At 29.9% G+C, this 15,969-nt stretch overlaps 2 protein-coding genes across 18 annotated transcripts in view; both read left to right on the forward strand.

The window, feature by feature from the left end:
• Positions 1–1,109: 1,109 nt before the first annotated feature.
• LOC113518950 (anosmin-1) lies at positions 1,110–12,849 on the forward strand. 15 transcript variants are annotated; one of them, XM_031907360.2, is made up of 10 exons: positions 1,110–1,210; positions 1,890–2,080; positions 4,985–5,168; positions 5,705–5,903; positions 8,304–8,488; positions 8,631–8,773; positions 9,176–9,329; positions 10,290–10,425; positions 11,030–11,105; positions 11,641–12,846. In XM_031907360.2, exons 2-10 carry the CDS (start codon positions 1,895–1,897, stop codon positions 11,809–11,811), a joined length of 1,434 nt encoding a protein of 477 aa, XP_031763220.2. In that variant the 5' UTR covers positions 1,110–1,210; positions 1,890–1,894; the 3' UTR covers positions 11,812–12,846. The 15 variants fall into 15 exon arrangements, with proteins under 15 accessions (XP_031763220.2, XP_031763209.2, XP_052754513.1 ...); XM_031907349.2 differs by having other exon boundaries at positions 1,112–1,210; positions 1,821–2,080; XM_052898553.1 differs by having other exon boundaries at positions 1,116–1,380; positions 11,641–12,847.
• A 951-nt stretch (positions 12,850–13,800) lies between these two features.
• LOC113518776 (peripheral plasma membrane protein CASK) overlaps positions 13,801–15,969 on the forward strand; it is a 294,948-nt gene continuing 292,779 nt past the window's right edge. For all 3 annotated transcript variants that reach the window (XM_026903758.3, XM_026903759.3, XM_052898542.1), the window contains exon 1: positions 13,801–14,314. In XM_026903758.3, coding sequence (XP_026759559.1) covers positions 14,256–14,314 — 59 coding nt within the window. In that variant the 5' untranslated portion in view covers positions 13,801–14,255. The remainder of the gene's footprint in view (positions 14,315–15,969) is intronic.

Genomic DNA, 15,969 nt, shown 5'->3' on the forward strand with positions numbered 1-15,969 from the left:
AAAGTAGCATATTCCTTTTTAAACAGCTGGCAACACACCTGCGTTTCCAATCAAGTGAACTGCATGCTTATTTGTCCTCTGTATTATAAGTTATGTTTTAGTCTATCCCTACAGCAAATATAACTCAAATATTTTAAGCCGAATAAGCATTAATGAATAACAAACATCTAGACATGCAAGCAAGATATGAAATATTTATTTATTAAATATATTTTTAAAATATTAAAAAAATATAAATTCTTACTAAGTTTTATTCTCGTATATGTTACTTCTTAGCGCCTTACAGCAATTAATCTTATAGATACATAGAATTTGTCATACATACAATATTTATTATGGAAAAGGACATAAATATTATATTAATGGACGAAGTCGCTTAAATTTGTTAAAATTAAAACAGAAGAACTCTCTAAATAAAATTAGTGACAACTCTAAACATCTAATCAGTCCTTTTTTTATTAGTGCTAATTAAGCATCAGTAGACTGTCTTATATTCTAGTATTTTCATTATGTTCTATTAAAGTATAGTGATTTATATTCTTTTCATCAATTCATAGCTACGAGTACATTCATGGATGACTTTCTCTTCTTAACGCACTAGGTATTAGAATATGAACTTATCCTCAATCTAGTTCTTAAAGAGAAGTTAAGTATTAAATAAATTATTCCTAATATAGAGGTGATTATAAATTATATGTATATGTCATTCACAATCACCAGCCCAAATTCATGTAAATAAACAAAAAGTAATGTATGTAAATTAAATCCAAATTAATGTAATATAGAGATTTTGTAATTGCACAATATAATAAATAATAAAACAGTATAACCCAATTGATCATTACAGTTAGAATAAAAATTTTAAAAGCAAACAAAATAATAACGTAATCCATATATGTTAGAGTGTTATTTCGGTTGTCGTAAACAAAAACAATAGTAAACACAAAATGGAATGCCGATTGAATGCAGGAAGACGATGTCCATTTTTTAATTAGGAAACTGACTCGGTAAAAGCAGCTTTCCGTCATCGACACAGGCAGGAAAGCATCATCGATGTACATTAATGAAGCCAGGCACGAACTCGTGTATACGATGCGTACGCGCAGTCTAACCGCGCGGGTCGAGCCAAGCGCTCGCAGTCTGTCAAATCAGATTTCGACGCCGAATGTTAAGGTCAATGACACGATAGGGTGACTATGAAATATATTTTGTCAGTCTCAAAAAGTTTATCTATAACTTTTGTATACAAATAAAACTTTGTTATGTTTTATGATTCGATGTGTGTGTTAAATTTAGGAAATTGATTGGAAATATTGGAATTTCTGTAAACTTTATTTATTTTAATGACTAAAAAAATTACATTATCTACTATTCATATAGGTAACTAAATTAAATATGTTTAAAAATTTTGTAATTGTAATCACTTACGATTAACCTTTGCACCCAAATAAATAAAATGGTTAGTTTGATTTATTTATTTATTAAATTTCAACAATGCTTATTGATATATTGGCTGTAAGGATTATTTAGTAAATATGTTATCATAATTATTATCTTGATTGGGTTTTGTTATATTTAATTTTAGTTTTGCAATATCGTGTCCAATGCGTCACTTATCAAATTCCGATAACCTGTTAAATTTAACAATATTACTTGTGACCTTTGCGTTTTACCTATTCGCAGCGAATTATTAATTTTTATTCAATTATAACATTAAGATATACAATACAGATATTTTTCATAACGTGTAAACACGAAAAAAATTATATTAGGTTATACCTATATAGAAAAGGAATACTCATTCTAAGTTATTTTGTAAGAAATACATAAGTATGTTCGATGTGTAAAAATAGCATTTAAATATATTGAACTGTATACCCTGTTTTAAGTGAAAATGACATTCAAAATGCAAGTGAAGATTTTGGTGGTGATGGTGTTTTTGTTGATGGTGCCGATGGTTTTCTCTCGTGATTTTGATGGTTGGTTGATGAGAATGCTCTCAAAGCATCAGTCGAATTCTCTATCGAAGGCTAGATGTGATCTCATGTGTTTGGATGTTAATAAAGAAACTAAAAGTAAGGTAAGTTAAATGTGTTTGGAATGTTTATAAAATATTTCTATAGCAGTATTGTACTAGAAAATAAAATATTTGCTTAGAATCATCATTAAACTTATTACCATCTCAACATGAGCGTTAAGATATTTGTTACTTAATCACGCTTTGATTTGATTTGAAGGATTTCAATGAAATCTGACCACTATATAGTCTTTAATGTAAATGAGCGCATAAAGCACGTTTTATCTCAATTTACAAATGCGAATCTACGGAATACAGCTAATAAATAATGATTGATAATACAAATAGACAATGTTTCGCCTTCAATTAACTTCACTTAAGTTACAACTTGAAGGCGGCTTGTAGTTGAAAATATAATTAAGTTTATTTATATTATTTGAACTAGACATGCAAATGACAATTCAATTGACTAATCCTAAAATTATAAAGCCTGCGTGGTTGAACTTTTTCATAAGAGCTCCTTATGTATACATAAATCTCTGCATGGAGATATTAGAAGGGTGGAGACATTTTATGAATTATAGGATTCGCGAAAACGTGAGCTGAACGTGTTACATCGTAATGTACCCAATAAGAAAAACTAAATCAATCGATTTATACTTTATACTATATACATAAACTTTAAGTTGATAAAAAACTCAATATATTATAAACGTAGTACTAATAAAAGTAATATCTTCCTTTTACTAAATTAAACAGTCGTATTACTCATCGCTCGATGCTAACTATATTTAACTTATTTTTAGAGTCACATTTTATAGCACATTGAACCTAGACAGAGTTAAGATAGTGATCATTTCGTATACATCAGTATTCCTTACAAATGTACTATGCAAGTATTAATTTCCATTGTGATTCATACAATTTCAAAGGCACCTTTCTTTAGACTAATATACTGATGCTAATCAAGTTAGTGGAACAGTAACAGCGCTTGACCATACAAGTACAACTGTGTAAATAAAACAAATAATAATATTGCTTTTACTTTATTTGCATGGTTCTAGTAAACCGCATTAGATACAGAGCATCAGATAGTAACGTAGACTATTACTAAACAAAGTTCTATAAAAAATCATTAAACAATTTCTATTTTGTATGATTACGAGATAATAATGAATGATATAGTTTTAATGATAAAAATCATGTTATCTAATTACAACTAACAATTACTGTGCTTGATAAAATAAAAAAAATAAAATAAAAAAGAGTTCATGTAACGATTAATAATTAATGCCACATTCTCGACTAGTAAAGAAATTAAATATTTTAACGCTAGTAAATTGTAATGCTATATGTATTTTTTCTATATTAATATGTATGTCGACTATGTCACGCATTGTGCATATAAAATACCTGCGATTACATGCGACAGCAACAATATTTTTTAATTATTTATTTAAACTTTATTTAAATTTATTTAAAAAGGCGTACAGAAAAGTAATGTTAAAACAAGTATCTAATAGAATATACCTATAAAATGTTTATACAACACAAAATAAAAAATGGTCAGCTGGCTAACTTGGCAGCGATAATTCCAGAGCAAAAATTATTTTATGATAGGAAACATAAAATTACACGCCTACTTCAATAGCTTATAACGCTTAACCAATTTTAGGAAGAGGCCTACTTTTTGCTCTGAAGTCAATTTTATTTAATAGTTCTTATTACAATTGGAAATGCAGTCATAAATTTAATACGTGACAATGTGAATATTCAACAAAAACACCATTGGCTATAGGAACAAGATCTACTGAAATAGAGGGGAATGTAACTACTTATTATATACTCCAGCAATTTTGCCTGGGTAAGAATAAAAAATATCTAATGATTTATCTAGATATTGATCTACCTGTGTTCCATTCATTTAAATCTATTCCACTATACTTTATATAATAATAACAAACATCCGAGCATCTTTACAAATTTTTACATTCATAATAGTAGGTATATTAAGTATTACGTTATTTATATTTTAAAATTAAAAACGTCACTCTCCGAATAATCTCTTTTGTTAGACCCTGTCACAGAAATGATTGACGATCGATGAACATGCTTTTATTTACTTTTTTGAAAACAACAATTGCCGCTCTATGGACCTTCGATTTTAATCTTTTCTTTTCTTTTTTTTTTTATTTCCAATCGACAGCAGCTATTGATAGAATATTGAACCTGTTATTTCAGAGACTTGAACGCGTGATTCTCACACAATTATGATAATCGACACGCAAACGCTGATGTATTTCGACTCGGTTCTCGTCATCGAAACAAATCAAACTATTTTACTTATCTGTTTGTTTCTATAATATTACTTATAGTCTGGTTATTATAATAATTAAACTTGCAATAAAAGGAAGATCATTTTCTTCTTTCTTATAATTAGGTGTTTAAAAATTTTTGTAATTACTAAATTAATAAAACGCGGGTTTAAAACTCGATAGGAACGACAATTTTCAAAAACAATAAAGCAGATTTATATTTAAATGGATAGTTGAATATCCAAATCAATTTAGTTCAAACAATACTATAAGGCCGTGTGGTCTCAGCATGGAATAGGCCACCTCTTTCCTTTCCTGTGGGTGTCGTAAGAGGTGACTAAGAGAGGGCAAGGGATGAGCAGCAGCGTCTTTCTTAAAACATCTCTAAAGCCTAATTGCGGTTGCTAATCCGCCTGCCAAGCGTGGCAGCTACTGGAAAACCCCCACAAGGGGGAGGTTTATGTTCAGCAATGGACAGTTGAAGGCTGATATGAAAATGATGATGGTAAATACTATAAATAACAATAATTCTACTATCCCAAAATATGAAAGTTGCAAAATTTGGATATTTTGATGTGAATTGAATGTATCAATTAGACGCCGCACCATGCCTGCATTGTTAAATTATTTAGGTAGTTTTTTTTTTCTACAGTGCCGATCACAATGCCGACACAAACAAAAGCCAGGAACGTGTCCCGTCACGGATACACCCAAATGGGAAGATGCATGCGTGGAAGCTTGCAACAGCGACTCCCAATGTGACGGTACCCAGCGGTGCTGTCGACATACCTGCGGTTCCACCTGCAACGAACCAATTGATCTGCTTACATTATCAAGTGTGTGAAGATGAAGCGTCTATTAATTAGATATTAACTAATACAGATAGAAATTAATTTAAAGTTGAACTCTGTATCAATGTCACACATGGTGGTAGAGTTATTTTAAATTCACTTAGAGAGAGAACCATTGTCTATTTCTACTATAATACAACAAAACTTGGTCTGGTATTGAATAGCTAGTTCTATCAAAGCATAATCCTTTAGTTTTCAAGAGTAGGAGTGTACAATGGATACAATGGGCAGCCCCATACTACGTTCTTGTTCATTAAAATGAAATCGTTAAAATCCTTGTTTGTTTGAGTTTTATTTTTTTATTTTGAGACTCTCACACTAACTTGGCTAAAAAATTATATCGTTTTCTAACTCTTTTCTTGATTACCTAGGATAAAACAAAATAAAATTAGTACATTTCACCCAATGTCTGACAGTAACATATACCACTACCCTTTAGGTGAATTGTCGTGACGACAGCTTCTTTAGTTTTGATAGTATTATTAAAAAATCTTATCAAGTTATATTTTAATTAAATGCAGGGCTTCCACCTCTACCAGTAATGGATAAAGCTAAGGAGAAGAAACGGTCCGTGCTCGTCAAATGGTCAGATGGTGTTGGAGACGCGGCCCGAGCAGTTCCAGAGAAGATTTTATATCTTCTAGAAGAACAACATCATTTAGGACCGAAATATGAAGAGGCCAGACTTGGACAATGGAATTTAATATTAAGAACGAATAAGTGAGTATCTATGTAAATTAAAGACATAGTTATATTTATTAGACAAATTTAATACCTTTAATCGACTCTATTCATTGATGTCATAAAAGTATACGACGTTATTGTTTGCCTTTTTAGGGGTTCGATTCTGGAGTAATACAAGTTAGATATCGAATAGAAAGAAATTGTCAATTAATTTAAATTGTATATTTTATGGTTATACCAATTCTAAATCGATTTGAATAATTATTTTTAAATTCAGTATGATTTACTTCCGTATTGATGCCATTATGGGACTCTCATATTAAATATGTAATGATTTTAATTGTCATTTCTATTTGTGAAACAAAAACTCGAGATAACAGTTTATCAACATGCTATGGAATTAAATTGGTCTTGTAAGGCCTCATACAAGAACCGATATACGTAACGCAATGGATCGTTACGATTTATCGCTTCATATATGGATTCGTTGTTTAAATCGAACACATGGCGATGTTTTACGTGTGTGACCAATTTAAATCGATTAATGGTTATAATTGTCAATGATAGCTGTCGCAAGCAATAACGACTGTTACAAAATTGCCCCTGATCTATGTGTTCCATACAAGGTACCGATAATAAGGATCTATCGTTTGATATTTTAATCTAAGGATGAACCCTGCATGTTTGATGATATTGAATATCTATGACTGACTAAAAAAAGAATCGAAAAGTTATCGATGCGATTATTGTGTCGATAAATCGAAATAATAATTCGCTCGTGATACCTAACGCATGTCGCACCGATAATAAAATATTAGATAGGGCGTAACATCTGTCGCAATACCAATTTTAACTTCAAACGATCGTCAAATTAGAATATTGATTACAGAAAAAAAAACTATTATGTACTTTCTGCTACGTGACTTCCTAGAGAGTTAGTCGTGCATTGTACCGTAACAGAGTTTATAACGATACAGTGACGTAAAAATATAAACAGTTCATTACCTCTCATGATATCACAGTTTCGGTTCTAATATCTACTTTCTGATAAACCAATACCCAACTCTTATAACATAGGTATCGTAATAAGCTTATATGTGCGGTTATTACGTTAATTATCCATTATACATTGCAATTCAGGAATCTAGTAAGGATTAACTGTTAAGCGAGTTTTAAGTGGGTAGTCGAACGTGTTTAAACTGTATTAATATTCATTCATGCAAGTAATTTTGCAGATTCGCCCGTGTGGTTCTCCGTAAATATCTTTCTATATTTCCAAAAATATTTAGATACTTAATATTAAACGAAATCGCAGTCATTAACATTTTTTCGGATAAAATCGATTTTTTTTCCAAATATGAGTCGAAAGTGACACAGAAATTACAGTATTAAATATGTACAAAAATAATTACAATAATAATTAATTTAAATTTTAATATTATTAAAAAAAAAAGAAACACCAGTTTACTACTCGTAGCTATAAAACAAAACATACGAGTAACTCTAAATGAGATGTACCATGTTGATTGTATAAGGCACAGAATGACAACAAACGAAGATAGTTCGTGTGGAACGCCAAAATTTATGATTATTAATTAAACCAGTTCATAATAGACTAGAATATTCATTTATTCAAATAAGTAGGACTTAATTTTAGGTGGTTAATGAGAATAAATGGACATGAGTGTATGAATACAGTTTTGATTAATGTTGCTAGTAACAAAATATATTTTTAAAAATGTATATTTATTTTCAATATAGTGACGCCACAGGTACCGTAGCATAGAATTGTCTATTGTAATGGTATCCGTACTCTAAACTGGTCGGTCGCTGTGTGTACGTAATTTTTAGCTATTTAAAAATATGTGCAAATACACCAATTTATATAATCAGTGTTTATAGTCTACAAATACAGTCCACGCTCTCAACAGTCGACACTCACATTAGAAAGAACAAGACAGCGCGCGTTGTCACCTCGTTCTATCTCACGGACTTGCTAGCGATAACGATTCTAGCAATAGATTCGTATGTATTTCGACTAGAGGACTGTTTTGTTTATGATTTTAGTGATAATTTGGAAGGTGCTTTAAATTGTAAAACTATCAGGTTTTAAACGCTCGTTATAAGCTTCCAAGATGTGGTTTGTTCATATTATAATATATATTTGATTCATCATCATCATATCAGTTATTAATTGTCCATTGCTGAACATAGACCACCTCCTTGGAAGTATCGCCAGTAGTGGCCAAGTTTAGGTTGCAATCAAGTCTTGGTGATATTCTAAAAGGTACGCTACTGCCTATACCTCGACCATTAAATTCCCTTAATCGCCTCTTGCGACATCTATGGGAAAGGATAGGGTGGCCCTTTCTATGCCGGGATCACACGAGTAATATATATTTGATTAGGTTAATAAAAACAATTGATTGTTAACAGAACAAAGGCGTCTCTTCGAAACCTGCTGAAGCCTGGTCATTGGTACCGATTCCGTGTGGCCGCTGTCAGTGCAATTGGCACCCGAGGGTTCTCAGAACCAAGTGCACCATTTACACCACGAAGAGGTCCCAGGCCTCTGCCACCACCGAAGAAGTTGAAAGTAAAGCCACTGAAATCCGAAAATGGTACGTAATATTTTAGGTGATGAGAATTGTTGTGTAATGATATCACATTTATGGTTTCCATACTTTATTAATTTATCTGCCTTGTTTACCCCTGTTATAAGAATAAATAATCTAGACACATGTCTTATCCTTAAATTTAAAGGCACATTTACCATACGATTGGAATGGAAGGAGCCAAAGTCTGATTTACCCGTCATGCGCTACAAAGTATTTTGGAGTCGAAGAGCCAGAGGTGTCGGTGGGGAATTGGATTCTCTGCTTGTCAACCATCAAACAGTCTCTAAGGTACCTAATAAATATTAATTAATAAAAATAAAATTATATATAATATCACAATTCCGTCGTATTTAGTCCTGTTTGATTTATTTATGTAAAAACTACAACCCTGTGTGGTGGTTAGAGTCTGATAATGAATTCTAAAAGCTATAAGTTTTTTTTTTTTTTTAATATTAAACCGACTTCATAAAGAAATTCGGTTTAATTTTTTTTATATGTTATCTCATAACTCCGTCAGTTCTAAATCAATTTAGAAAAATCTTTGTTTCAAAATTTTATCCAAATCGATTAAGTAGTTTAATTTTTAAATCAAAATAACTGGTTTTGTGACAATTGAAGTCAGTTTTTTTTTAAAAAATTAAATCTTTAATTATTTCAGAGTTGTTTTTAATATGTAATTATTTCTCACAGGATCAAACGTCCATCGACATCAAAGACTTACAAGCGAATTCCATGTACTTTTTGCAAGTGCAAGCAATCAGCCAGTTTGGTCTCGGTAAACTGAGGAGCGACAAAGCTGCTGTATTTTATAATACCCCTGGTTCTAATGTCAACCAGAAACAAGGTACATTGTCTTAAAACTTGACTTGATATCGTTGCGTTAGTAGCCGATATACCCGTAGGTAAATTACTTACTTTATTTTTTATTTTTATAAATATTTATTCAATATAATTATTCTATACAGAGTATAATTATGTATCGTACCCAAAAACCGTTTGTCTAAGTATCAGCAAGTCGCTGATATTGATACATACTTACTTATAATAGTTATTATACTTATATAGATATATCAAATGCCAATTTAAGAACTTTACTAAATTGACTCGAATCTGCATGTTCGAGTTGCGAACGTATAGGTTGTCTGGATTCACATAAATGCTATAGAGGATATTCAAGCTTAGAATCAGGCAATTTATATGATTATTTATAACGAGCATTAATACGTGCCGGTATTAATATTTCATTATGACATGGAGATATGATAGCTGTAATTATAAAACTACCTATATATGTTAAGATATTAAGTAAGGGTGGGTAATATATACCAATATCTATATATTTTAATTATAATATATATATATATATATATATATATATATATATATATATATATATATATATATATATATTACAAAAAAAAATATATTACAAATCATTTATGTAATATATAATAAGTAAGTGAAGAACCCCCTATTTAAATGAATAGAAATGTCGGATTGGTATTGGCGACATCAAATTGAATGATGACCTTTTTTTCGTCTTAGTGTTCGAAAGTAAGTAAAATATAGATATTGTAAAGGGATACCGATACTACCTTTAACTAGTATTAATCTATATCATAAAATACGGACTTGAGTTGTACTAAAGTAGCTAATGGATATATAGTTAGTAGACATATGTAGGTATAAATTGCAACTATTATTATTTACAAAATACAACTGCTCAATATACAATAAAACAGAATAGGATAAAATTATGAAATATAAATAATAAAATATAGATAACTATTATTTATATTTCTAGATTCACCACCGCAGTTACTAAGAAAACGTGATAGGAAAATAAAAGGACTGAAGCTACATAAAGTGTTGTGGAATAGCAACAGGCTGAAAGCGAAAATCTCATGGGACCCAGTCGCCAACAATGAAGAGCGCGGAAAGTAAATTATTTTTTATTTTCTTTACAATCCTTAGGTACTTAAATATTAATATAAATATGAAAGTACGTGTGTTTCTATGTGACCTCTTAACATCTTAACGATTTAATCAATTACTACAAATTGTAGTATTACACCACAAATAGTAGTATTAGTATTATGTGGTTACCCCGCCTGCGCTAATGGTATACGTTGGTGAGGAACCAGTGATAGATGATAAATGAGAATGAATACACGTACTTATTGGAATTAAGAAGGAAATAGGCTCCTTTTTATCACTGTTATTGACCATATCCCGATAATGCGAAAAAATTCTCAGGCAAAGGCTAGTCTTAACATAAGTTTGTAGATTTCTACCAATTTTACCACCCAGGAGGGGGGAGGGGGAATTTGGGAGGAAACTTGCCTAACAATATACCACCTCTGTATAAATCATATTACTCCAACACCATACAGTTTAGATAAGAGAAAAAAGATGATGTTGAATAATATAGTTCTAATAAGTTTTTTAATATACATTTATTTCCATTTAATCTGTTTTATACGAACCGTAACTCTACAATTTATATAGGTAGTTATTTAATATATAAATTATTATTTTTTTAAGATACTACGTGTACTGGAGAACACAGAAATGTCAAAATCCAAAGAAGCTCAAGAAAGACTTTTCAGCGACAACTGAGGTATATAATTAACCTTATTATCTATTGTAAAAGTAGGATGTGCTTTATCGTTAGTAACTGGGTGTAACAGCTCCATTGCTAGTAACATATCCTAACAAGTCGACTTCCACGCGGTTCTCGCTGGAAACCGTCGTGGTTAATTGTTGTTAAATGACCACCTAACCTGCTTTCATCCTCACCTATTATCTACCACAAGTACCCCGCCAGCATATACCAATGGCGAAAACGGAATTGTCATTCTATTATCACCCTTTAAAAAAAAACTATATATAACAGCTATTATATAGGTACCTATGTACGTATCTATGCGCGAAACAGTAAGCGCCAATTCCCTTTTGAAAATAATGACATGAGCATGACTATGAAGATAGTCACGGTCTAAAATTAAAGTCTTCCTGAGACTTCCTGCACAGTGTTACCATATTGCAGAAATTACCAATTAGAATTGTAATAAATTTATCCAATGTGCTAAAAATTAAGTATGTTTTAATAATTAAAAATAATTATTAATATTTTTTTTATTTTTTTTTTGCAGGAAACTACGTTTGAGATTTACGAACTTGACTATCAATGTAGTTACATAGTCAATGTTAATAAATTGCAAAGAAATAAGTATCCAGATTCTGAACTTATTGTAACAGTGCCTAGTTGTGAATATTTTAAACAGAAAGTAAACAACGGTACTAGATTTAATTGTGATACGTAAATTATCAAGTATTTTTTTTTATAATGTTTGTGTGTTGTCCAATTAACTCTGACAATAATATTATTAAACAAACAACAATCTTGTGTGCAGAAACTAGATATCAAAGAAGACAGAAAGTTACATTATAAGTTAAATCTTGTAATTATATAATTATATAATTTCCAAAAGTATTATTTTTAAATTTATATTGTCAGGTTTTAATTTTTATTTTTATTGGTCTTAAGTCATTGGTTTTTAGTTCCAATGCTAGAGTAAAATGGGAAAACGATTAATATTGTAACTTATGTTTTATGGATGTTTTATCAAAAAAGTATTAGAATAATTTTAGTTACTTATTCCATTACCTGAGTATATCATGGCGGTCTGTTTATTTAAGTTATATATTTTACAGTAGTCATCATTTTAACTGATTTTTCATCATTAGTCAACTATCCAGTGCCGAATATAAGCCTTCCTCTATTAGTAGGTTTTACTACCTTGACAGGCGGTTTGACAACCGCAGTTAGATTTTGGTGATGTTTAAAGAGGACGTTGCTGCCCATTCTTCGACCATTAAGTTCCTTAATAGCCTCTTATGACATCCACGGGAAAGAAAGGGACGACCCATTCTAAGCAGAGACCACTCGGCGAATTATACGACTAACTGACTACTACTACATTATATACCATTATATAATAATATATATTAGTTATGATAACATAAAAAACATGAACTGATATTAATATTACATCGAAAGTGCAATATAGCCCACTTTTCCTGTTCTCGTGAAAAGTCTGAATAATATTTTTTTAGTGTGTGTAACTATGTAAGAAATCTAGAAAAATAGATTAAGTAGGATTGATGTTTTATATTATTTCTGAGTGGTATTTCCCTTATAGATTATTCGTATATAGTATGCTATAATATAAATCTTATTGATTGAAATTAAGTTATTTATTTTAAATAATCTCTTATGAACTTATACATAATTAATTTACATTTGAATGTGTATGTATGTTTTATATTATTAAGAGACAATTAGGTAAATTTGTCATGAGTATATAAATATCATAACAATATTCAATAAAATATTTTTTCCTAAAGTATTTTAATTTTAAATTCACCTATTTCTTCCTCACATAAATACTTCATGTTCCACATTATTAAGGGTTCTTATTCTGTTGCACAATCGATCTAATCCTGATTAAAATTATTTATGTGTCTATATGTCTGTCTGTGTTTTGAGCATTTGGGTGTTTATAACTATTTTCCTTTGTCTGGCTACATAAAAAGGCGCATATGTCCCTTAGACATGTTTTTGTCTATTGTTGAATGCTCTGCTTCTTATTCTAAGCCACTACACAGTTCTGGAATGGACACGGCCCACTCCCCCCTTCTCCCTCTAAATACGCCTATGGTTTTGGGAGAAAATAAGTATCAATAGTTCTTAATTCAAAACTATGAAAGAGTTAATTTTAAATATTTTAGAATATTTATAATTAAAAAAATATATATATAATTTTTATAATAAATCTTACTATAAAGTTGGATCTAATGAAGATTAGATAATGTGCTTGTTATTACACGGATAGGATATATATACCCTACGAAATTATAAGGTTCTATTTATTCAGTCACTAGCTATCACTCGTGATGTCATCTTCATAACAGAGATATATTGATTGATCGGAATAAATAGTAACCTCTTTCCTTTTTTATCCAATATAGTACCTACATGTATACCAAATCTCATAACAATGGATTAAGCCGTTAAGGTACCAAGACGTAACAAACTCATTTTCCTATTCATAATATAAGTAGCTAAATAAGGATTATGGCAAATAAATACTGGCTAGATATTAATTTATCGTTTTTATAATAGGCCAAATGGTTTTATTCATGTTAACTTCCGGTTATTTCTTTCTGTATAAAAGTCACTGCAACAATATAATTTTTTAGGTTAGAAATTTATTATATTATGGCAACACCAAATTTCGCGCTGCTAACTTCATTCCGAATTTTTGCAACCCTCGGAATGTCAAAAGTAAATAAAAAAATATTTTCTGATATAAATTGATATTGTATGAAAAATTACATTCTTTTGCTAATATTTATTAATCCGCACTTTATCTTTTACTATAATATTAAATTTTTATCTTTCAAATCGTGAGTGTAATTTATTAGTGTCATTTTACAGTTTCGCATCAAATGTTTCGCGATTTTCTTAAATTTTCTCTTGAAAATGCACAAATTACGCTGGTACACTAATTTTTGTGTATTATTTAATAATGAAATACAAGACTTCCTGTTGAGATATCAATTGGTGTTCATTTAATGTATAGTGTCCTTGTAATTTACGAAAATCGTCTCTGGGCGTAACCATAGTATTCCCTGGATGAAGGCTGTGCTAAAATGATATTTTTTACCTTTTTCTGAAACTTAGTAAACTGTGTTTGTGTGCAAAATGGCTGATGACGAAGTTTTATTCGATGAAGTGTATGAATTATGCGAAATTATTGGCAAGTAAGTATTTTTACACATATTTATAGTTAAGCCTCAGGCACATAATAATATAATTTTAAAATCTATTTGCTTACCTAAAGGCTATCTATAATCTCTTACTCTTACTTGAATATGTCATAAATATTTTTTTGTATTAAAATGTTATTTTTATATCATTATTATTTAAATCATATAGTTATTCAACTTTATCTGATTACCATATTTATATACAAAAAATCTAAAATACACATTCCCTTAAAAAAGGTAAATTTAAAACTTCCCTGAATCTCAATTAATAAGTAAATAATTGTCTATGAGCAATTATATATAACTGGAAATTTTGATTTCAGTGAACTTACTGTTAGTTGTTAGAAACATTTTTTTTTTATTTCATCTCTAAGTTTTTTTTTCATAAAACAAAACATAAGGGAAGTTGAATATTTAATGTAAATATGAAGGTTGTTATTTAAATGTTATATAATTTTATAAAATTTATAAGAATATTTTGTCCCGTATTATTACAAACACCACTGAATGTTTAGAAGTTTAAAATTTTGTTAAATATTAGTGAATAAATATGTTATCAGTCACTTTTAGTTTCTGCCTATTCTAGATTTTTTATTATCAATAATTAGATAAATTGGAGACTAATGGTCTAGGGTTGTCATATTCAAACTTTTTTCTCAGGCCACATATATTTGCAGCCGTCTGAAATAGGTTACAACATAATTTATAACTATACTCTGTGTATTGAATCATGGTGTGTGACTGATCATTAAGACCATATATAACAAATTACTAAAATGTGCATATTTATTAAAATATTTGATTGTGACAAAATATTAAGTATGGTCCTTAGATGGACTATATTGATATGACTCCAAAAATTATTGTTTTACAGTAAAAATTAGAAAAAGTTTACAGGCAGTCACACCATGCTACAGTGTGTAGAATATGAAAGATATAGTTTAAATTTAGAATAAGGTTTAATAAATGGTACTTCTGAATCAAGTCTTATGTTTGATCGTAATAAAGTTATTATATTCTATACTTAGCTGTGATAAATACTAAATTATCTTATTCAATTTGTCAAAACATAAGATAACACAACTCATTTGTAATAAAAGGGATATGAATAATTATGTTATTAAACATTTTTAATTAGTGTTGTTCTTCTTAATCATATTATATTGCAAAAACACTTAACTATTATCTGTAGTTGCATCATTAAATTGTATTAACTTACCTATATTGTACTCCTATATTATACATTATAAATTTACATTATGTCATGCGACCCTGGCTACTCATATATTATGCTATTATGATCCATCATATAGACAAGCAATAAAGCAGAATTTTATCTTAATGTATAAGACAAATTTTCATCAAATTTTACACATATATACCTGTACATAGCAGGTACATATTTTTTAAGATGATAATGTTATGGCAACCCTACCTTTGCTATCTGTTCACTCTGATAGAATAATAATGAAGAATGATAGGTGAGGATGAAATCATGCCTTTTATTTTATTAACTATAACTATTAATTAAGTTGCATGCAACCTGCAATGATGCTGGTGTTGTGGGTGATCATGGGCGGCGGTTGTCACTTACCATCAGGTGAGCCGCATGCTCGTTTGCCCCCTGTGTTGTAAAAAAAAAAGATCAG

This window comes from Galleria mellonella, unplaced genomic scaffold (assembly GCF_026898425.1).
Source record: "Galleria mellonella isolate WM207_F2 unplaced genomic scaffold, CSIRO_AGI_GalMel_v1 utg44, whole genome shotgun sequence".
Lineage (NCBI taxonomy): Eukaryota > Metazoa > Arthropoda > Insecta > Lepidoptera > Pyralidae > Galleria > Galleria mellonella.